At 44.7% G+C, this 23460-nt stretch overlaps 1 protein-coding gene across 1 annotated transcript in view; it reads right to left on the reverse strand.

Annotated features, from left to right (window-relative positions):
- Positions 1–1261: 1261 nt before the first annotated feature.
- Positions 1262–23460, reverse strand: part of LOC306826857 (cadherin-12-like) — a 50653-nt gene continuing 28454 nt past the window's right edge. Inside the window, exons 6-13 of the mRNA XM_079348392.1 lie at positions 20023–20190; positions 19704–19891; positions 12297–12550; positions 11950–12086; positions 9865–9986; positions 9607–9721; positions 8340–8591; positions 1262–2097 (exon numbers count right to left, since the gene is read on the reverse strand). Coding sequence (XP_079204518.1) covers positions 1487–2097; positions 8340–8591; positions 9607–9721; positions 9865–9986; positions 11950–12086; positions 12297–12550; positions 19704–19891; positions 20023–20190 — 1847 coding nt within the window. The 3' untranslated portion in view covers positions 1262–1486. The remainder of the gene's footprint in view (positions 2098–8339; positions 8592–9606; positions 9722–9864; positions 9987–11949; positions 12087–12296; positions 12551–19703; positions 19892–20022; positions 20191–23460) is intronic.

Consider the following 23460-nt stretch of genomic DNA (forward strand, 5'->3'; position numbering starts at 1 on the left):
TTTTATTTGCCTCAGAGTAATGCAGGGCCCAGGTGGGACTTTCATACACTCTCTAAGAACACACATGAACCCTCCTGACAGACGTCTCCACATATCAGAGATTAGCGACTGAGCCTTCATTCTGTAGGAAGAATTTGTAGTGCGGGAAGGATCGGGTGTTTCCTGCAGTAACATCGAGCACTGAGCCAGTTAATGGTTCCTGTTCTTCTTAAATTGTTCACTGCAGCGCCATTACCATTAAAAAACCCTGCTGGTTCTGTCCCCTTCCTGATGCAACATTTATCATTTAAAACCTGCATTGTCATGAAATGTTTCCTGACCTGGCAGACACATCTAGCATTATTCCCCTTCTTTGAGTTCTCATGCTTCCAACAATATCAGCAAAACAACGAACAAGATTTGAAAAAAACATTTAAGATGTCTGATAAATGAGTGTATTAAGCTGCTTAGTGTTTGAATTCTCTTTCTATCAGACAGAGGAGGTCAGAGGCTGCAGACACAGCGGATGCTGATGTCGATAGCTCAGTGTACGGTGAAACTCTGAGGCTCCTTTAACTCTCTTTCCTCTTTCACCTGTCTGATAACAAGAACGCTTCAACAACCAGATATAAACAGTGGTGGTGAAATTTGAAAGAGTACGACTAGAGGTCTTTTTTGTGCTAAGCATGAAAACTAAAGCTGCAGAACAAAGAGCTGCAGTGGGATTGTAATCCAGCCGGTGGACGCATCTCTCCCAGGAGCAGCTAGTTTGAACGTTAGCTGAGAGTTTGAGCAGCCATGGCGAATCCAGGGGGGCGACCAGGGATGGCTAAGGGGCGACCTTAGCGCTCTGTGGACATGAAAAAGGCACTGTTGAAAGTTCTTGTTCTATTAGATCACCTTTGAAACGACTCGAGTTCAAAAGTACAAGTGCCTTCATTGAGCTCACTGTGGAGTATCACAGTATCACTTGTGATAACGCTCACCTCCACGCCAGGCTAACCTGTAGGGGTCACATCAAGAATATAGAAATGTTCCTGCAGCGCGTAACTCCAATCTCGAGCTTTAGTGTATTCCTTTCCCAGAGTTCTTCACTTCCTGCCCCCCCTGTTGTTTTCACGCGTCATCAGAATCACATGATTGCATACAAGCTATTCACTGATGTAACCCAGAAACAACATAAAGACAGGACAGCCGATCACTCTCTCCATTTTAAACTTGCTTGAAACTGTCGAGCCGTTCTGGAGACATGAGGATCAAGTATTTAGGAATGAAAACACGATATGTTGAAGATCTTTATTCGTAACATGACTTCAAATACAAACATGGAGTACCTCAGGCACTTTGAGGAGCTATCACTTTAAAGACGCTAGATCCACTGCTCTTCAGCTAATCAGTCTACTTCACACGGACAGCTGACTAAACAGTTCTCACATCATGCTAGCAGGTGCCTGTCATGGTAAAAAATGTCTAAAAAACAAAGCTAAATCCCTCTGCGAGCCTCCTCTCAGCTCTCATCAGTCTGAGCGGGCGGCTGTGTGTCCAGCATGTTAGCCAGCGTTTTAAACGGCTGTCCCCAGTCACCCAGAGAGCTGAAGTCTCCCGTGTCGTCAATGACCCAAGATTCCTCGATGGAGCTGAGAGAGCCGGCGATCGAGCCCTCGCCCTCATATGCGTAGGTAGCCAGTGAGTCGTAGGGCGGGGCGAGCAAACCCTTCTGACTCTCCTCCAGCCGCTGCTCGATGAACTCTCTGATCTTCACCGCGTCGCCCTCAGTCACTCTGCCACGGGAGGAGAGCGTCCCCGTGTTCACAGCAGCGATGACGCTTGCTGTTTGACAGTGGATGTCTGGTGTCCTGACGTTGTCTGAGCGAACGCTGAGATGCATCAGGACGCCGTCTCCGTAGCCATTTTTATCGTTCCTGGACGAGCTGCTTAGGGTGCTCGCGCGGTGTGGGTGTGTGTTTCGCAGGGTGCCCATGTCGTAGGCGTGCGTGTCAGCCTCGCCGCCGCCCTCGTCGTCATAGTGAATGACGTTATCACGGATGTCTTCCTTGGATGTCATCAGAGTCTCTTTCTCTTTGTGTCGCCTCTGGCTCATGTAAAGTGCTCCCACAACTGCAAGACACAATGAGAGATGATGGGTCAGGAAAAAATCTAACTGATACCTGCAGGTTAGTCAGGATCGAATACTCGCACACGTCTGGGCGTCAAAGATAATCCTGCATACTGATGCATGATTGGACTACTGAGTGGACTCAAAGACTGTATTGGCTTTTATTTTGATGGTGGACACAGTGAAGTGCGGTGCTTTTATTTTGATGGTGGACACAGTGAAGTGTGGTGCTTTTATTTTGATGGTGGACACAGTGAAGTGCGGTGCTTTTATTTTGATGGTGGACACAGTGAAGTGTGGTGCTTTTATTTTGATGGTGGACACAGTGAAGTGTGGTGCTTTTATTTTGATGGTGGACACAGTGAAGTGTGGTGCTTTTATTTTGATGGTGGACACAGTGAAGTGTGGTGCTTTTATTTTGATGGTGGACACAGTGAAGTGTGGTGCTTTTATTTTGATGGTGGACACAGTGAAGTGTGGTGCTTTTATTTTGATGGTGGACACAGTGAAGTGTGGTGCTTTTATTTTGATGGTGGACACAGTGAAATGTGGTGTTTTTATTTTGATGGTGGACACAGTGAAGTGTGGTGCTTTTATTTTGATGCTATTTTTTCAGCAAAGAATGCCGATAACCACGGCCGTGTTTACGTCTGATAAAGGAACAGTGAGCCACATGTTCCTCATCAATATCTCATCACTCCAGTGTGTCCTGTGTAAATGTGTGTGTGAGTCCTGACTGTCTCCAGTGAGGGAGAAGCTGGAGTCTTGCTGGCTGTGTTGTTGTTAGAGCTGTGTTTACATGGACGGCTCCTCCCCTCGTGTATGACAGCTGTTTTAGTCAAAGACTAGAGAGAAGAAGATGAATTATGTCCGCTGCTTGTGCTAAACTCCTTAATGCAAACGTGAGTAGAGAGGGGATGGAGGTGTGTCTCTGGAGGAGAGGGAGAATAGCAGAGGTGTTACCGAGGTTCTGCTCATGCTGGGAGACCCCTTCTGTGTCTTTGAAGGTTCTGCCCTAAATCATCATCCCCCTTTCTAACCAGCTAAGGCTGGATTCTCTGGTGGGTCATTCACCTTGGTAGTTAAGTTTGTGCCAGAAAATCAGACTCTTTGGAAAGAGTAAACTTTATCAAAGCAATAACTTAGGAGCACATATTCATAGAGGGATATGAATAACAAAGCAGTAAAAGGCGGGCTTGGACAGACCAGATTTAGTCAGACATTAAAAAGTCTAAATGTCTAAACACATGTATCAGGGTGAGACGAGCCTCCCAGGTCAGACTGAGGCTAATGTGCTCTGCTCTCAGCTGCAGTCTGCATGTCGGCTTCAACAGCGACTCAAACGAGGAACCAGCAGCTTAGAGGAGAGGAAGAAGAGGAAGTCCTGCTGTTTACATCAATCTTATCATTACACTCTCATTTGTGTTGGACTGCTGCTCTGCTGAGTTTACTCACCTGTCAACACCCTCACACACTGACTTTAACGCAGCGGAAACCCTACAGGCTGTGCACGGCGGATTACTGGACCGACTGACACTTCTGAAATAGATGACTTGTTCTTAAAAGCATGATATTCTCTGACACAGTGAAACTTGTAATTTACTGCATTCAGGTGGCAGCTGTGTTACATCTGGATGTCATGTTCAGTGTAAGAGGTTTAAAAGCTCCTTCACACTGCTGTACTCCAGGGGCCGCATTCAGAAAGCACAAAGAGTTGCTCCCAGTGATGAAATGCTAAGAAGAGTCTCAGATTCATGTTTTCTGAGAAGTCCCCTTAAAGGCTTAATGCGTAATGTTTTGATCCAGTGGCTGTCGCTCTTGAGCACCAGCGTGACACCAAAACAACTCGAGCTGCATTGTTATGTTAGCAGGCTAATGGTAGCGCTTGTTAATTAGCTTGTAGCTTCACACTGTATGAAAATTTACACAAAATGAGCGTGATCTAAAAACAGCGAGTATGTTCTTCTTCTTCTTCTCTCTTGTCTTTGACTAAAACAGCTGTCATACACGAGGGGAGGAGCCATCCATGTAAACACAGCTCTGACAACAACACAGCCAGCAGGACTCCAGCTTCTCCCTCTTTGTCATGACTCAGAGTTACTTACACATATTGGATTACTGCTGTATTTATATGTAAAGTGTTGCACATTCTTCCATTAAAGTTCAGACTCATTCACGAAGCATCTTGGCCTGAAGAGCTTTTGAGGTGAAGAGTTGTAAAGAGGAGTGAGGAGGAGTTTAACGAAGGTTAAGACGTTCTCAGATGGTGGAAATCTGAAGAGGAAGCAGAAGAGTTCTCCAAACGACAGTTTGACGCTACACGGCCTGTATTCACAAAGCCTCCTGAGTACTGACAGTTGTTCCTACATTTTTAGAGTCCAGATTTTCTTTTTCTCAGAATTTACCCTCAAAGTTCAGACTCAGGGTGCCTTCAGTTTGTCCCTCCTATCTCCTTTCACTCTCCTTTTTCCTTCACCCTGGAAGCAGTTAAATGGCGGCCATGATAAGAGCGGATTGAATTCTCTGAAAGTTAAGGAAAGGTGGGTCAATGCTTCCTTTATAACCTCCTTTAGGAAACACTGGACCATCCTTTACCAAAGGAGATGAAAAGGTGACGCCCCCCAAGGCATCTCACAGTTTGAGAAACTCTTCATCCTGTGAGAAGTCCTCCTCCTCACAGTGTGACAGCTGACGAGCTCTTTTGAGGGCTAACACTGTTTGTGGATAACTTTTAGGGGAAGTTCTTGGAAAATGTCCTGATTCTAAGAATGTGTGAATACGGGCCCAGGTTTGTCTGAGTGCTCAGCACGGTGGACAGGGTTAGTGAAAGCAGGGTGTGTTGAACTCAGGCCTGGATGTTGACCAGATCCACATGTGAACACATAGACAGCTGTGTATTAAAGTAACAGTATTCTGATCAGGCTGCGTGCACAACACTACATTACTGTTTGTAATGCTCTTTATAACTCGGAGGGTGAAACCTGATGTTGATGTGTTCGGAGGGTTAATGACCCCTCCCCTCCTCCTCCCCCTGTATGCAGACGTGTTGTCAGGTCCGTTAGAAACCCGCAGATCAGCACACAGATGAGTAAATACAACAACGCTACCTGGGGGGGTGTGAGCTATAGAATCCAAACAAGGTCACTCTGTGTGTGTGTGTGTGTGTGTGTGTGTGTGTGTGTGTGTGTGTGTGTGTGTGTGTGTGTGTGTGAATGTACAGGACTATATGATGTAACAGCTGGTTCAGCTCTTTGGGCGACTTAATAGAAAACCATCTTGTGCTGGCATCAGGGCTTTTTAGTGCGAACTGTATGCTATTCGAGGAGAGACAAACAGGGAGGAAGGAAGGATGGAAGGAAGGAAGGAAGGAAGGAAGGAAGGAAGGAAGGAAGGATGGAAGGAAGGAAGGAAGGAAGGAAGGAAGGAAGGAAGGAATGATAAGGATAAGGATAACCGTTTTAGGTGTTACAACGGCTCCAAAAAACAGTAAAACAGGGAATATAAACAGCATCAATAGCAAACAAGAAAAAACAGCAGCTATAAGCAAGTTTACATTAATTGAAGGAAGGAAGGAAGGAAGGAAGGAAGGAAGGAAGGTGCTTAAAGCCCATGCTCCATTTGAGTGTTGATTAGGTGCAACAAATGTAAATAGAATGATGCAGAGGAAACGCACGCTCCCAGATACTACACGATAAAAAGAGTGCAGCACTGTAGTGTGTTTTAATTCAGCTCGAGGAATAAAACTGATGCAGCATCACGGATGGCTCTTTAGCATCATCGATAACACACTTTAAATCCTACAGAGCCTTCAAAGTGCAGGAGGACATATTCTAAGAGAAGAAGTGGATCATCTCTAAACTGGAGCTGTCAAAGTCTTCTTTGCACTCTCTGTTTGTTTAGACAGCCAGCAGGGGGCGACTCCATCGGATGCAAAAGGAGTCCCAGGTGTGATTCACTAAGAATCGATGCTCCAAATCTGAACGTGTAGAGAAGCTGTCTGCACCCCAGGCCCTGTACAGCCCCCCCCTCCCCCTTCCTGTTTCCATGACAACAGTCTGTTGACAGCTCCATTGCTTTTTCTTTTTAAAGATTTATTTTTGTGCCTTAATTAGATAGTCGGAGTTGAGCCCGGGCCGCCCTCGTTGAGGACTATAGCCTCCGTACATGGGGACGCGCGTACTAACCACTGCACCACCAGCAACCCCGAGCTCTGTTACTTTTTACTTCATGTTTCATATTTGAGATTTATCCAGGACGTAGTAGATGTGGGTACAAGACACAGTCAGGAAATATCCTACGTTTGGAAAAGAGCGCCGGTGACATCGACAGCACCTTTCTGATAGGTTGAAAGATTTAAAACTAACTAAGTGAGCTCTGCTGCTGACTGATGAAATCAATCAATCTTTATTTGTATAGCATCAATTTATTACAGGTGTTATCTCGAGACACTTTACAAAAGCAGGTAAAGGACCTTACTGTTTGTCTGTTAACATTAACAAAAGAGCAGGTAACAAGACCATGCTCATCATTATGTTTACAAAAAGCAGGTAAAGGACCTTACTGATGGCTATATTACAAGAGCCCAGATTAATCCGTCATAGAAGAAAAAACTTCCCTTTAACAGGCAGAAATCTTCAGCAGACTCGGGCTCATGACGGAACAGCTAAACTGTGCTGGGCTTAAGAGAGAGACGGCCACATGACCGTGACATGTGTTTATGTGAAGAGGTCTGAGAGTCCCACTTTGTGAGAGAGGAACAGGTAAGAGGGAAGTTGAGTCACGTTTCCTGCAGCTTCTCCAGCCATGTGGAAAAGGTCACGTGTGCCTCACTTCTTAACACCTGAATTATTGAAGCTTCAACGAGCTGTCGCCAAAGAGCCGCAGCCCTTTAAGGTAGACTGAGGTGAGAGGAAAAGACCGACGCTGTCCTCCTGATAACTTCACCTCCATTCAAACGCCGGCCTGCTCGTCCTTAAGGGTGCACAAAGTTTGGCCCTAAAGGTTCAAGATGAAGCTCACAGAAGGAAAGCCACACAGGTGAATCTCGCGGCTCCACTCTCAGAGCGGCTGTGCTTTAACTCTCTAATGACTCGTCTTTTTAAATCTTAAAGGCCTCTGTTCTCACCGTGTTGAAGAGCTGAGAGACACAGTGTCTCTGCTTCATAAATCACAGCCCCATGCACACCTGTCTGATTCCTGTTCATGAGCTGATTCAGACATTCAGGTGTTCTGAGGTTTTTACCGACGTGGTGCGGCTCAGATATGTTTGAAAAAAGTGAAAAAGTTCATTTTCCTACTAGTTTCATGATATCTGCATGCATTAGCCAGGAAGTGAAACATATTGTTCAGTTTTCAAAGCCATCGTTGCGCCTTGTAGTTCAGGAAAACTCAAAATCTAATATATGAGAATATTAGAAAAAAGTAAAAACAGGTTAAGGTATCGGTGAATGGCGGTGGGGTGGAAGGGGCCATTTTATTACAACTTCAATATAGTGGTATACTCTGGGGAAAAGGTTTCTAATGACTGCATTTACCGCTCCATAGTGAAGCTCCAACAGAAAAGGGAGCAGGAGCAGTTGAAGCGTGTCCTGAACAGCACGGCTCTCACACAGACATGTGACATGGGGCAGGAGAGCATGGTGGATGTTTTGTGTTAGCAGCTATTAGCCCATCCTCCTTTCTCCTCGCTCGTCTATGTCGTCTTTCACTTCTCGTCCCACGCCACAGAGGTCGACAATGAAGGAGGGACAATGCCCCGAGGAGGCTGCTACACTTCTGTGACATGTTAGCGGTCAGGCGCACACGCAAACACACACTCTTTCAGACACATACTAAGAGCGTGCTGTCACGAGGTTAGAGAGGTTATGTAAGTGTGATGCTCTGAGAACAGAAGGATAGGAAGGATTCAGCCTCTGACAGCTCTTCATGTGCTCAGGTCAGGCTCCTCATAGGCCACTGCTGCCCTCTAGTGTTCAAACATGTACATGAACTTACTGGTACAACAATCCTCTTATCATCTTAATGCATCGTACTGTGAGGTTTCAGTTCTGTTTTGTTTTTCTGGTGTAGTTTGTGTTGTCTTTTCTCCCCCTCCCTCTTCTGGTTTGTTTTCCTTCTTCACACACATTCACACACTGATGGTAGAGGCTGCAGCGGGAGCACGTGGATCGAACCCTGGACCTTCTGGTTCTCTTCTGGGTAAACTAATGTTGGTGTCACCTTGTGAGAGTGTTTGTTGGCTTACCCATCAGCAGAGCTACACACAGCAGGATGGCCATCAGCGCTCCGGTGCTGAGGCCCACAGGAAGGAAGACGGCCTCAGCTGAACACGTGAGCAGCGAGCCCGCAGCCCCGCATGAACACACTCGGATGGTGAGGGTAGCTGTGCTGCTCTGGGCGGGGTAACCGCTGTCTTCAACCACGACAGGAAGAGTGTAAACGTCAAGCAGCCGGCGCTGGAATCCTGAACGCCGAGTCACGATGCCGGCCGTGTTATCTGGGAACAACGAGAGAGGAGGAAACTGCATCAGTGAAAATGTCACAGTCTTTATTTTTCATTTCATTTTGTTCATTTGTTCCGAAGATGTAAAAACAAGAACAAAATCCTATCATGTTCGGAAAGGAGCAGGGTGGAGAATAAATCTTATTTTTACCTGCCCCGTACTCCAAATAAAAAACAAAACAAGAAATGTCTGCTTTGACTTCACTTCCAAGTTGATAAGAAAAAGAAAAGAGCACACCAAACACACTAATTGCATTTTCACACAGTCTAAAAACTTTCTCCTCGAACATTTTAAACGGAAACATTTGAACTCTTCAAATCATTATGAAAGAATTTCACATTTTGATACCTGTTACAGAAAAAGTCTGTTTTAAGGTTGTAAGTGATTTAAACTGATGTTTAAAATGACATTTTCTCCTCTGCTCTTCATCTTCTGAACTAAAAACAAACATCTTTTGGTAATATGTTACTCTTTGCTCTGAACACAACTCGACTACATCTTTCAGTTTCATTAAGTCCATTAGTGTGCTCTCTGTCTCTCTGACTTCATGAATGATTCTTACCGCTCTTCTCTGTAAAATAAATAAAAAGGATTAATGTTTGTAACATAGATGTTACCCCACACTTCAACACAATAAATAAAATAAGGCAAAATAAGTGACCAATACAACATCCTCAGTGTCTTAATAAGACCCAACACAAACTTCACACCATAATTGTATCATTTAGAAATTCATATTGTGTCAAACGCTTTTTTTAAATCAATGAATGAACCAAGTGTATCTAGTTTTATTGTCTATTGCTGTAGAAATGTCTTCTATTATTGTCCTTAATGCTAAAGCTGTAGACTGGTTTTTCCGGGAACCAAACTGACTCTTACTTAACAAATTATTATTATTATTATTTTTTTTTTCAAACAATTTTCCAAGTAAATTGTGATAATAAAGACACTGGTCTGTAATTAGTGAAGCTTGGTAAACATCTTCTTCCTCTTGACTCCCCCACTTACTTCCAAAATCTCGGACGGTGAAGTTTCTGTTGCGGAGCTCTTTGGGGGACTTGAAGTAGAACCTCTGACCAAGAGGAGGGAGGTCTTGGTCCACGGCGCTGACCGTCTGGATCACCTGCTCAGGGAGCACACACACACACACACACTCTGTTCAGATCTGCAGCTTGTTTGATGGAGGATTCAAATCTACAAACATGCTGTCTGCTCATCTGATGACAAACACATGCTGTTTGTTAGTAAGTTCTGAGTTTTCTTGACCTGTCCCCCTCGAGAGTTTTCACAGACGAAGGTATCTGAAGGGACAGACAGCTCAGGGGGGAACTCGTTCACGTCCAGGACGTCCACGCTCACACACACTTTGGTAGACAGCAGCAGGTTATCTAAAAGGGTCCACATGAAGAGAGAGAGTCAGTGATACACAGACTGATGTCAGACATCGTCACACATGACAGAGAAACTGAGTACATAGAGTCCATACAGCCTGAGGTCAAAGGTTAACTCCTTCAGTATTAAAATGTGTCATAATATCAAAGTTGACTTCAAATGATTCTGGAAGCAAAATAATTTCAATTTCTCTTTTCTCAGTTTGCTCACTAGATGGAGACATACTTCTATCATGCACGACTCGCGCGTGTGTGTGTGTGTGTGTGTGTGTATGTGTGTGTGTAGGTGTGTGTATGTGTGTGTGTATGTGTGTGTGTAGGTGTGTGTATGTGTGTGTGTATGCATGTGTGTGTAGGTGTGTGTGTGTGTGTGTATGTGTGTGTGTGTGTGTAGGTGTGTGTGTGTGTGTGTGTGTGTGTGTGTGTGTATGTGTGTGTGTGTGTGTGTATGTGTGTGTGTATGCATGTGTGTGTAGGTGTGTGTGTGTGTGTGTGTGTGTGTATGCATGTGTGTGTAGGTGTGTGTAAGTGTGTGTATGCATGTGTGTGTAGGTGTGTGTGTGTGTGTGTGTGTGTGTGTGTGTATGCATGTGTGTGTAGGTGTGTGTAAGTGTGTGTATGCATGTGTGTGTGTGTATGCATGTGTGTGTAGGTGTATGTGTGTGTGTGTGTGTGTGTGTGTGTGTGTGTGTGTGTGTGTGTATGCATGTGTGTGTAGGTGTATGTGTGTGTGTGTGTGTGTATGCATGTGTGTGCAGGTGTATGTGTGTGTGTGTGTGTGTGTATGTGTGTGTGTGTGTGTGTGTGTGTGTGTGTGTGTAGGTGTGTGTGTGTGTGTGTGTATGCATGTGTGTGCAGGTGTATGTGTGTGTGTGTGTGTGTGTGTGCAGGTGTGTGTGTGTGTGTGTGTGAGAGTGTATGTGTGTGTGTGTGTGTGTGTGTGTGTGTGTGTGTGAGAGTGTATGTGTGTGTGTGTGTGTGTGTATGTGTGTGTGTTGGGGGGGGACAGACACAGAAGCTCTTGGACTCCTTCAGGAGCTCAAAGTGGAAACGAGAGGTGCACACACAGTCTGGATAAGTTCAGCTGACAGCACAAATCTACTAAATGTAGCTGCATCTGAGCAGGTTTAGGTATCAGGTGCATTTCAGGGACATGCCTATGTTTCACAGAATGATCTCAGTGATGGTGCACTGAAACTGTTTGAAGCAGATCTTCTCATTTTAAAAATAAATCCTTGTTAAAGTCAAAGGAGGATTTTTGGTCGGTTGAACTTTTTCTACTTTTACTTCTGTGATTTATCTTTTTGTTTCTGTCAGTCTGTTAATCTTTCAACAAAAACAACAAAATCTCAGCCCCTAATCTTGTCTTCATGGAAAGACTCCACCACTAGCTGTCAAGTATACGGTAACCACCCGGATGTAAGACGCCCACCCCCCATTTCAAGACTGCATTTTAAAATAGACTTTCTGAAGTGCAGGTCCTCAGGCTTTAGGACTGGGACGTTTCAGTAGTGCCTACAGAATGGTGCCAAACCTGCAGCGGTGCTGATCGTACTTATGGGCCAATATGGTTCTTCACATTTATGAAGCTCAAACAAGACACAAGATACATTTCTGTGTGAGCAGATGATTTCTGTGTGATCAGATGATTTCTGTGTGAGCAGATGATTTCTGTATGATCAGATGATTTCTGTATGATCAGATGATTTCTGTGTGATCAGATGATTTCTGTATGATCAGATGATTTCTGTGTGATTAGATGATTTCTGTGTGATTAGATGATTTCTGTATGATCAGATGATTTCTGTATGATCAGATGATTTCTGTGTGATCAGATGATTTCTGTATGATCAGATGATTTCTGTGTGATCAGATGATTTCTGTATGATCAGATGATTTCTGTGTGATCAGATGATTTCTGTGTGAGCAGATGGAGGGGCTTTAAAGGACAGATACTTACTGACTTTAGTCGCCACCACAGTGATGTTGTGCTGCACAGCCGTCTCTCTGTCCAGGAAGTCATTGGTTGAAATGGTTCCTTCAACAGTATCTATATCGAAACAGCTGTCAGACTCTGAGAGCCATTCCAGAGAATACCTGCAGAGGACAGAGCGGTCCACAGAGTCCATGAGACACACACTGGTTTACTGAGAGCTCGTTAAAACACTCCACCACATGAAGCTGTTTGTCACAGGAAACCCAGCAGAGACCGCTCAGTGACTTTTAGCACAACCTTCTTGTGTAGTTTGACAGGGTCTCTTCAGGGTTTTTACGATGTTTCCATCTGGATAATGACTCTTTTGTTACCTGACAGCACTGCTGCCGGCGTCCAGGTCATAAGCCGTCACCGAGCCGATGATGGATCCCGGAGGAGTGTCCTCGTACACTTCCAGAAAGTAGGAGGGCTTTGTGAACACAGGAGGCTCATCCACGTCCACCACCGTCACCTTGACTATCGCTGAGTCCTTAAAGGGCCCCAGATGAAGGAAACGGGGGTCCGGCTGTGCGTTGGACGCCTCCACCTTGAAGGTGTATGACTTCTTTGTCTCATAATCCAGAGCCTGCAGAGACAGGAGACAACAGAAACAGGGACACGGACATGAGACGCACGTATAACGTTCTCTTAAAGGAAAAAACAACTGCAACAAGTAAAACAGCAAATCATCGCTTTCATTGTTTCAACTCGATCATCAAACATTAATCTGGAGAGATGACGTGCTGCATTCAAGTGCTCCTCTGATGGTCCCAGCTTCTGAGGTGGGTAGACATTTTCCCAACATCAGTTCACGTGAGTTCAGTTTGCAAAGTCCGAATAGTGTAATAACAGCATCAAACATCGTGGAAATAAGACGTGTGGAATGTCTCTCTTACGACTGTCGGACATCTCTGTCAACATGGCGTCAAAGTTCAAACGCTTCATGCACGTCATACGCCAATGAAGCTAAAGAGTGGTTCCTCTCCAACAGGAAGCTGGCAAAATCATGACGCCAACGCAAACAACATGATGTCCTCCATCATCCACCAGCTGAAGACGTCTGATTGGTGCACAGCCGTGACCAGACAATCAACCAATCAGAGGCTGCCGAGTACACCTTAAGCTCTTGACCAGCTCAGTGTGCAGTTTGTTAAAAATCAGCTCGCCTCTGTGCCTGTCATAACTAAGTGCCTCGGTATTCTTGGTGTTGTGAGGTGTGGTGGACTGCTTGCATCATCTTTTCTTCTTGTCTTTAAGACACACTCTTTCGTTTCGATACGTTAAAAGTTTTGTTGTTTAATTCTGCTGGTTTTATTTTATTATTAGACAGATTGTGTTTGAGCAGCACCACAACGCTCTCCGTGTGATTCACCTTCGTTTGGTACACCATTCACTCTTTTTGTGAAAAATGTCCAAAATTATCTGACTTTAAGTTTCTGCACATTTCCCTTCTAAGTTTAAAAAACAAGAGCCAAACCAATGGGTGACGTCCCTGTGGCTTTGTCCATCATTTCCACAGTCAGGGAGTCACACCCTTAAAGAGTTTCCTGTCTTCTTCTCAAGCGTGATGCAGGGATAACCTGCCTTTTGTTGCATAGCAACCGTGACTGCATCTTGATTTAGTAATTCCTCACAGTAGAGACTTCAAAGGCAGCATATTTGGTTATTGATGTCCAATCACTTTGATGAAGGTTCCATGTCCTCATTGATTTGGGCACAGAGGAGGGTCCATCTCCATTCCTCCCTGTGCCACAGTATGTTTGTAATGCACAGGTGACAGATGCAGGAGACGGACACTTTGATATGGAAATGCAGCCGCAAACTGCACCAAGACACATTCTTATACACATCAGCCTGCGTTTGTCTCATAACGTCGGAGCATATTCACACTGTATCTGTTTTATACACTTCCTCAACACTTCAAGTGAACGAGTTCACTGGCAGTAAACACATCACATAAAACCCAAACACACACCTCATGTTCAGTTTGCTCAGAAACACTCCCGCCTGTCAGTCACAGACTTCCAGCATCCTCAAACACCCTCCTGTTTTCAGATGCACTGCTTCTCAACAGGCAAAGCAGGCAACTGCTTGGGGCCCCAGACCAGTAAGGGGGCCCCGAAGGGATCGCAAACTGAAATCAAAGCAGTGTGGCCCAAAATGTGCAAATTTTGCGATGACATAAGGAAGGTGTAACCGGACTTAACCTTGTTACGCAACAAAGAAAAATAAAGAGGAATGACCTGTCTATGGGGAAAAAAGAGGAAAAGGAGGAAGCGTTGGGACACTGGCATACATGATAGTGATGACAATGGATAGAGGGACCCCAAATCGTTCTAGCTGAGGGCCCCAACAGACTCACTCTGCTTTTTTCTCTTCTTAAAATTTTCTCTGCCTGTTTTGTAGGGTGATCGAAGGTGAGATCACGTGGAATACTCTCTGAAAGCCAGATCCAAACAGCATCAAGTTCCTCATCCAGGTGCTTTGTGACCTCTTGTTTGCACTGCGGTCACAAAGCAACCACCCGGCCCCCTCTGTGAGAACAATGGCAGTCTGGAAAACATCTTGAGCCGCTGCCTCGGAGCACTCGCTGATGGATGCTGTCCAGGTCTTCCGGACAATTCCTGAGTATCTGCAATATCCTCAACATCAGCCTGAAGACGCTGCTCGACGGGAACACCACGTGCTTGTCAAAGACGGAGAAAAAAGAACCAAAGGCTGGTTGCTCTTTACTGCCAGAGACTGGGCATGGAGAGCAGACCTCACAATCCTTGAGCTCAGTGTTCCATGGGAAGAAAGGATGGAGGATGGTTCGAGCGCATAGGAAGAGCTAAAAGCTCAGAGACACCTGCCCAAGAGGATAGGGAGCCAAGCGTTGGCTTGTGGAGGTCGTATGTCGGGGAAGTCACTCTGGAGAGCTTTTTCAGCACTCGAAATCCCAGGGAAAGGACGAAGAAGTTACCAACACCAGAGATACAGATCCAAACACATGGAGAGCTTCAGCTGTGGTTAGAGAAGGCTGATAAGGCACAGGCTGGGGTCTTATCAACCCGGATCAGCTCACATAGGCGAGGGTGCGTGATGTTCCAAAGACCTGCGACACCTGAGGTCCGACACAACACTGATCACTGAAAAGAGTTTTCTGAACACCAACTGGAGCTTGTAGCGATTTTTGTTGAAGAGTACCAGGTATTTGATTACAGTGCACTGTTGTGTGTTTCTTTGTTCTATTCGTAGAGAAAAAAGAGCTCCGGTGAGTTTTAATGAAGTTTAGTAAATCACAGTTTATACTGGTCCAAAGTGATCGAGAACATGACCCCAGACTCTCCCTACAGAGGACAGGACGTTTGTCGCACAATGTCCAAACTTCAAAAGGACATTATACTGTAAACACCGTCCAGGAATGAGAACAATGACACAACTGTTTCTGTTTGAGATCTCACTCTGCAGAGATCAACAGTCACAGTCTATGGTCGAACTCTACAGCGAGCCGTCTTTGATCAGACGCTCTTGTCCTTGAACATGAAGTTGCGTCTTGACGTAAAAGCCTGAATTTACCTGTCATATGAAATGAATGAGTAAGTCTTTTATTATCTGTTCAAACTCAGCTGACGGGAGGGATTAGAGAATCATCATCCAAACACCAAACTGCCTTTAGAGGCTGTCAGTGTTACAGAGAGTAAAAACTCTAAAGACCTCGACCTATCTGAGCATCAAGTATGGGAGGGGGTTGTGACTGCCGTATGACTCTGAGGAGTGAAACTTACCATGAGGGAGGGATGAGCACGCCACGGAGCAGAAACTGAAGAAAAGATGAATCTAGATGAGTCTGATTTTTTTTATTTTTTGTGTGTTGAATAAGATATATTTTTGAGTTTCCAAACAGTGGCAAAGGATTGTTTTTAAACAGAAGATGCAGAGTGGGCGACATTTCTCTCCAACCGTGAGCTACCAGAGGGTTTAGGATGTAAATAAAAGCGAGGTGTTGGACTTTGTAGAAAAGGATTTGTTTGTTTTCTGCAAGCTGAACGACAGTAGACCTTTTGGTGCATCTGATTCCAGACATGGTTCGATGTGTGTTTTCTTTTCTGAGCCCAAGATCCCAGCCAAAAAAAAGGCACATTTTTTCTTGCCACTGTCACTTTAGCTAAGACCACTGTGATGATAGAAATACAGATTGATTGACTCTGAGGTATTTTGACCAAGAACTGATAAAAAAGAGAGAGCCTTCAGTTGAAGCGATAGAAGAGTAAATCTTCCACAACATTCAAACTGAGCTCAAAAAGAGGGCCCAAGTTAAAATACAGCAACATGTCCATTATAGGTCACCTCACTGGTCTGATGTCCTCAGTATTAGCCTATGCAAAGGATGAAGTCTAACCTCTCCTGGATCAATAGAATAAGGTCTCTCATAAGTGACACACGTTCTTATCAGGTGGGGGGGGGGGGCAGGCCGACCAGCAGACAGGGAGCCACAGAGGATTTACCAGGTTGGCATCCTGTCACAGACAATGGAGAGGGAAGGTGCAGAAAGAGGAGAGAGAGATCAGTCTATCCAATCCAACTATAGAGCACATTTAAAAACAACAGAGTTAATCGAAGTGCTTTACGAGAAAAAAGAGAAGAAAAGGAAAAATAGCAATCGTCAGAGCTAAAACAAAACAAACTAAGAACACCAACGCATACAGATAGGCTTTCAGGCGCGATTTAAACATGGGCATCATGGTTTTTCAGCCGAGTGTTAAGTGAAACCAGAGGTGACTGATCAGCAGACCTCAGTGAGCAGTGATGTGCTCTCGCATGTGTGTACCTGTAAGGAGCCGAGCAGCAGCTTTTTGCTCACGCTGCAGGCGGGGCGATGAGTCCTGGCTCACACAACATAAAGAGCATTACAATCGTCAAGGCGAGTCTCTCCTGTCAATGACCAGCCTACAGGCCTGGACTATGTACTTCTGTTGAAAGGCTGAACTTGCAGCAGTTTTCTATTTAAAGTGTGTGTTGTTGTTTCACTTCAGTCTGCTCTCACAGAACCCACAACTTTTCACCCACTATCAGAAAAATAGGTCAAAGGACGAATGAGCAGTCCACCTGACAATTCTGAATCAGGCTGATCATAGACCTCACATGGCCCACACATCCTGGGTATGAACAGTATGAACATCACTTGTTCTGACTCCTCCACGCACATGCATCCATCAACCATGTCAGCACATTCATTCTCTTCGCCGGCCTCAAAGCAGAAATAAGGGCGCACATTATTTCAATCGCAGTATTTGAGCTTCAGAAGCTCCTCGCTGGATCCTGACCATCTGTTCCAAACTCACCTACTTACTTCATCTGCTCATCACTCTGCAGAACCACCTTCGTTCCCTCGCCTCCATCTGCAACTTCACGACCAGAGGCCATCCATAAATCCAGCCCTCCATTATTCTGACTTGCATCGCCAGAATTAACTTCTTTATCCAAATCAGTTATTGCAACGCAACACAGTCTTCCATTCCTACATAAGCATGTTTAACAAAGGTGCAAGCAAACCGAACCCCTTCAATCCATCTCTGACCTTCTTAGTCTCTGCATCCACACATTACCTTCAGGTATACTCTCAAATCCATCTTCCTGACTTCTTTCTGGGCTCCTCAGGTGCTCTGAATCAACTTCCACTTCATCCGTCTTCAATCTATCCAGCTGTCTGGCATCACACTCGGCTCAGCTCCTTTTAAATCGGACTCTTGGGGCCGTGATCAGCTCAGGCAGAGTCTCCTTCTGCCCTGCAGCCAACCAACGACATCCTCCTCCACACAATCATTGCCTTATATTCATCTGTCTCGTTATATGAGCCGTCATTAATTATCTAAAACCTATACGGTTTGGTTGTGGCGTGGTCCTTGCTGGTCTGAGTTCAAAGTAGGCCTGAGTTCTCCACTTTGAATAATAGTTCAGGATATTTGATAAAACATCTGTGCTAATCATTTAATGGATCACCTGCAGACCCACAGCCGAAAGCCAAACTGACTCAACCAAAAGTTAGAAACTGAAAAAACCCCACACAGAGCTAGGTGAACTAGATCATATATAGCACGATGGAATCTGAAAGCTTGGAGGAGAATCAAATAATGCTGCTGTCAGGGATCTAAGAGGAGAGAGCAATGTGCTGATCATGCTGTGATCCCAATCTCCCCCTTTTAACCTTCCACTTCCCAAGCTGTGGACACACACACACACACACACACACACACACACACACACACACACACAGTCTGAGTGGTGCTGTGTCAGCCTACTTACTCTACACTAAACTTTAGCAGCCATCACTCCACAGCTCTGTTAAAGTTTCCACTTCAACACAAACAAGTCCACATTCACTGAACCAAAATGTTGTTTAGCCAGTTCAAACAGCCAGCAAGCTGTCGCTGTCCTCACTGCCTCAGTAAAATATTTCATTCTCTGCTCTGAATTTCAGTTTCCCCTCGCTAACATTATAACATGTGGAGCTTTTATTTTGAAGGTGCACAAACGGAAGTGTGGCGTTTTGTATTAACAAGGAGGAGACTCAAATCGGCACACTGTCATTGAATAAAGTTTCTCTCTGGCGTTGACTCTCAGCATTTAAACCTGAGATGTGGATTTTTTTAATGCATCGTGACCGCCACTTTACAAAACAAGCTCACAAGCTCCGCCTTGTTCCTCGTCCGTCTACGTCAGTGACAAAGAGGAAAACAGAAACGTGTACGCTGCGTGGCTGGAGCTCGCTCTAAGTAAGAAAACTCCAAAAGTATTTCAATTCAAAAAACACATTTGTCCCCGGGGGGCGAGTTATAGGCACACAGGGCAGTAAAGCAGACCCAGCTGACCGTGCTGCTGACGCTGGCTCGCTTCACAGGACGGGCTGGGATTTATTCTCAATACTAACCATCAATCACACAGACACATGGTTTCAAACAATACACTCAATATCGTTCCAATTTTAGTGAAAAAACAAAACAGTTGGAATCTCCCTTTAAACATTACAAAGTCATATATAACCACTAACCAAATGACTGTACCGTTAAAGCTATTCACTTAGGCCAATGTAACTCCGCTTTTAATGTCCTAACTCTGCTGCACTGAACTGACAGTGTACTGTGACTGACTTCTTCTACTACTATCTGTCAAACCAATTACAATATTTATTCAAATGGACTTAAAATCAATGTAAAACCACTTTAACTGTAGACCTTCCCTTCTTACTTTCCGCTCAGCTGATAACTTTTATGCATTACACAACCACACACGTTTTCTATACACGACCTCAACTTATAACTTGACTTTAACTGTAATTGAAGTAAACAAGTTGTTGTTTATGTCTTTGCTTTGTGCTATGTGCACCTCTTTGTTTTGTACTCCAGCACTTTATCACAATTGTTAAAAAAAGGACAGGCTGTAAAAATAATGAGCGTGGACTGAAGGTAGGTCCAGGTCCTCTTTCTCTACAGGTGGGGGGCTCCTCGTAGGACCTCAGCACCTATGAGGGGTCTCATATTTGTATTAGCGTTTCTGACTTGACCAAGAAACAACACGCTGTACAAGTAGTTTTTATTATATTGAATGACCACAAAAAATCTCTGGGCTTAGGAGCCCACATTGCCCTGGTCAAGTCTCAGAGATCCCACTCTGCTTCTTTTAGACCTGCCAGAGTTCATAACCTGGTGGATTATAAAAAAAGTTAACAGTTTAGTACTTGAGTTTATAAGGACTCTTACCTTTTTCAGAACCACAACCCCCTCCTGAGTTTGGCTGTCAGAGAGGATATCAAACATGTTGCCCTCGTCTCCTGGAACGATGGCGTAGTCCACCTCTGAATTGCTGCCAGCATCCAGATCCTGGGCTCGAATCCGACCCACCGCTGAGCCAACTAACGCTGACTCTGGCACCCGCAGGTGGAAAATACCTGGCAGAGGGAAGGGGTCCAAATCAAGTCGGAGCAATTCCAGAAAGAGCGTTAATCCTCATTAATAACAATCAGTGAGTAAGTTCTCCATCCAAACAATCAATCAGAGCTCGTTCTTGAGACGTTCTTACTCTTAGCAAAGCGCGGTGGGTTGTCATTGACGTCACTTAAGCTGATGTTGATGGTGGTGGTTGAAGCCAGACCTCCCAGCTGACCTCCCATGTCCTTGGCCTGAAGGAGAACCTGGTACTCCCCCTTCACCTCCCGATCCATGTTGGCGAGAGCAGTCCTGATCACTCCTAGAGGAGGAGGAGGGGATTGCAAGGAGGCATATTGAGCTTTTCATACAGACAGATATACACAGATGCTGCTCATCACTTGTTTCTTTAGTTTGTCGTCAAACTACTCGCTAAAAGAAGTACAAAAAGTAAAACAACGAGGAACATTAACTCCCCCGCTTCAGCCCACCAGGGGGGAGGACAGCTACGTGTCCAAAAGGTTCCTCACACCAGTTTAGAGCTCAGACGGTGTGCTTTGATGAAGTGGTCTGAGGAGTTAATCACAAAGAAACCCAACATGAAAGGAGCAGAGGCCCTTTGGCTCTACGTCTGGTATTTGAACCGCTCTAACATCAAGTCCATCATCTGTTCATTCTGCTTATCAAGGATTGAGTCATGATGGCAACATTCACCTTTTCCAGCCCTCAACTTGTCCCTGCTTCTTCAGAGGGACCCGGCCGGAGGTGATAGGAGGTCGGGCATGGGGATGATGACTTCAGTACTTATTGCTTTCGCGTGCGTTGTTGTAGCTACATTAGTTTAACTTAGCGTTACTCGTGTAAGTAACCTTTTCTGGTCCGCAAAACTGAATGTACAAGAGTAGGTAAGTTTTGAGAGGGACACAGACGTGTAGCTTCTCCAGCTACAGCTTCAGATTTATTCACATGTTCCCAGCATGCTTGATCACTGCTTTATCACATACTACACACTACTACCTCATGGTGAAATACTCACAAGTGCCCTTGTCTGTCGACTGTCTGTCGTTTGTTATTTGTTGTCCAAATGTCTTTAGCTAAGTTATCTGTTTTATAGTATAGTTTTTTTTTTATTGCTAGTTTTTAGTGCTCTTCTTTTGCACTGCAGGTTTGCACTGGGGTTGGGGGGGATTGCAATTTCATCTGTGCTGTATGTTTAACATGGAGCATATTTGACAATAAACAACCTTGAACCTTGAACTTGAACCTTGAACCTTATGGCAGCTATGGCAAATCTCATGGGACACACTTCTCCAAAAGAAGAGAAACAGAAGGCTGTCCTGCGTCACAACATTTGATAACAATGTTAGCATCTTACTGAGGTTGAAGTGAAGAAGAAGAGTGGAGATAGAACAGCTGTGAGAGTGTAAAAGATGCAGCGGAGTGGTATAGAACAGAAAACAGACCCCTGGACAGCTGTCACCATGGACTCACAGACGTTAGCATCACTCGTCGTTTGATTCAGAGCCATGACTTGAAGACCAGACTGTCCTTTGGACACACAGTTCTGATGAGCGACATGCTGCAGGAAGCTTAGCGGGCAACCTGCCTGTTTTTGACTGATGGGGTTTTTCACGGTAAAGTAATTATAAGTATTTACAATAATTAGCATTAGTACTGGTTCATAAGCTGGAGCCGTACTTGAATATTTGTGTCGCTGGAAACCTGCACAGATAATACAGCAGTTAGCATGAATAGAAATCAAAATCCTCCAAGCAGGCAGCCTGGGTGGAATCTGACCTGCGGCTTCTTTCCCACATGTCACTCATGAAGGTCTCAGCCTTCTGGTTTATCCTTCAGTTAACCACATTGATGTGCCGACTCTGCACAAATCCTTCTGTGGATCCCAAGATCTAATTCATCAGCTTTCGGGCTCAGTCAGTAGGGACCTGGGTTGAGAATTGGAGGGTCGCCGGTTCAAGTCCTGGTGCGGACCAAGACTGGAAATTTGTCTGGTAGGTGGAGAGTTGCCAGACTGCCTCTTGAGCACGGCCAGGGTGCCCTTGAGCAGCTCCGTAACTCTGACGTCTCAAATAAATAAAAACTCTTGTGATCAAGGTCCAGAGATGCATAACTCCGCCCCCTCTGGGTATAGTTATAGTCCAGCTGGGCGTGGTGGCTCTCACTCGGAGGTTTTTGCAGCTCGCTTTGACTACTTCAGACTCTTTCGTGCCGGCTGGAGGTTATATTCTTCTTTCTGCATCTTGTCCCATCTCCCCCATCCCATTTCAAGCCCAGCACAGTTTAGCAGATGGCCGTCATGAGCCCGGGTCCGCTGAAGATTTCTGCCTGTTAAAAGGAAGTTTTTTCTTCTATGACGGATTAAGCTGGGCTCTTGTAATATAGCCATCAGTAAGGTCCTTTACCTGCTTTTTGTAAACATAACAATGAGCATGGTCTTGTTACCTGCTCTTTGTTAATGTTAACAGACAAACAGTAAGGTCCTTTACCTGCTTTTTATAAAGTGTCTCGAGATAACACCTGTTATGAATTGATGCTATACAAATAATAAAGATTGAGATATACAGTAGTTGGAAAGATGTTAGTCCAAGGTGCTAAGAGCGGACACTCTCCTCCCCGCAGCTTCGCCCCGAGATCCTGTCCATGAAAACACAAACACAACCTCCTTGGCAGTCAACATCCCCCGGGGGTTTGTTTGACTTTGAGCCAAGGTCACGGACACAGCTCTCACCAGAGACATGCTCGCTGAACAACCTTCTCTCAGTCCACACAACATTAAGCAGGACACGCACACTCTCCTCACCTGCCACATCGTCTGTGCTGTTCCTCCCCCGCCTGAAGTTGTTCATGAAATATGATTTTTATTGTAAAACAGCATTAAAGAGATACCATCTCAGAGAATCAGTGATGAACACATTTCACTCCCAGAGACGAACTCTTTGACAGAAATAAGAATCTGCACACAGCTCAGGTGACAAGTTCATAATAACATCCCCCTCTCTTTTTACCCTCTTCAGCTGAGTTCATTTACTTATCGATCCTTCAGATAAAAGCAGATTTGTTTCCAAACAGAGAGTAGAGTACCCTTTGCTTCAGAAAACAAATGTTATTCATCCAAAATAATTTTTTGAAATTCAGCGATTACTTGTGATTAAAAAAATTTACCTTTTGACTGTGACACTCTAATTTCATAATAATAATAATAATAAATGTTATTTATAGGCACCTTTCAAGACACTCAATGTCACCTTGAAGAAGAATAAAAACAACTCAATAAAACACAAACACAATTACTTCACCTATGATACAATACTACTTTTAAAGGGAGTCAGAACAGGCTGCAAACCAAGAAAGATGTTTCATGTACAAAGAAGGTTCTGATCAGTTCAGATGACTGTTAAAGGACCTAAAGTTGCACTTCTAACTTTAGATTCTGCTCCTGAATGCTGAGGATTTGTTTGCCAGATATGAGAGCAGTTATCAGGTGAACAGGTGTTGCAGCGATGGAAGCGGGCAGTGGAACTGGTTCAGATAGAAGTGATTGTAAAAAGCCTCTGCATGTTTCTAATAAGGT

This window comes from Symphodus melops (assembly GCF_947650265.1).
Source record: "Symphodus melops genome assembly, chromosome: 7".
Lineage (NCBI taxonomy): Eukaryota > Metazoa > Chordata > Actinopteri > Labriformes > Labridae > Symphodus > Symphodus melops.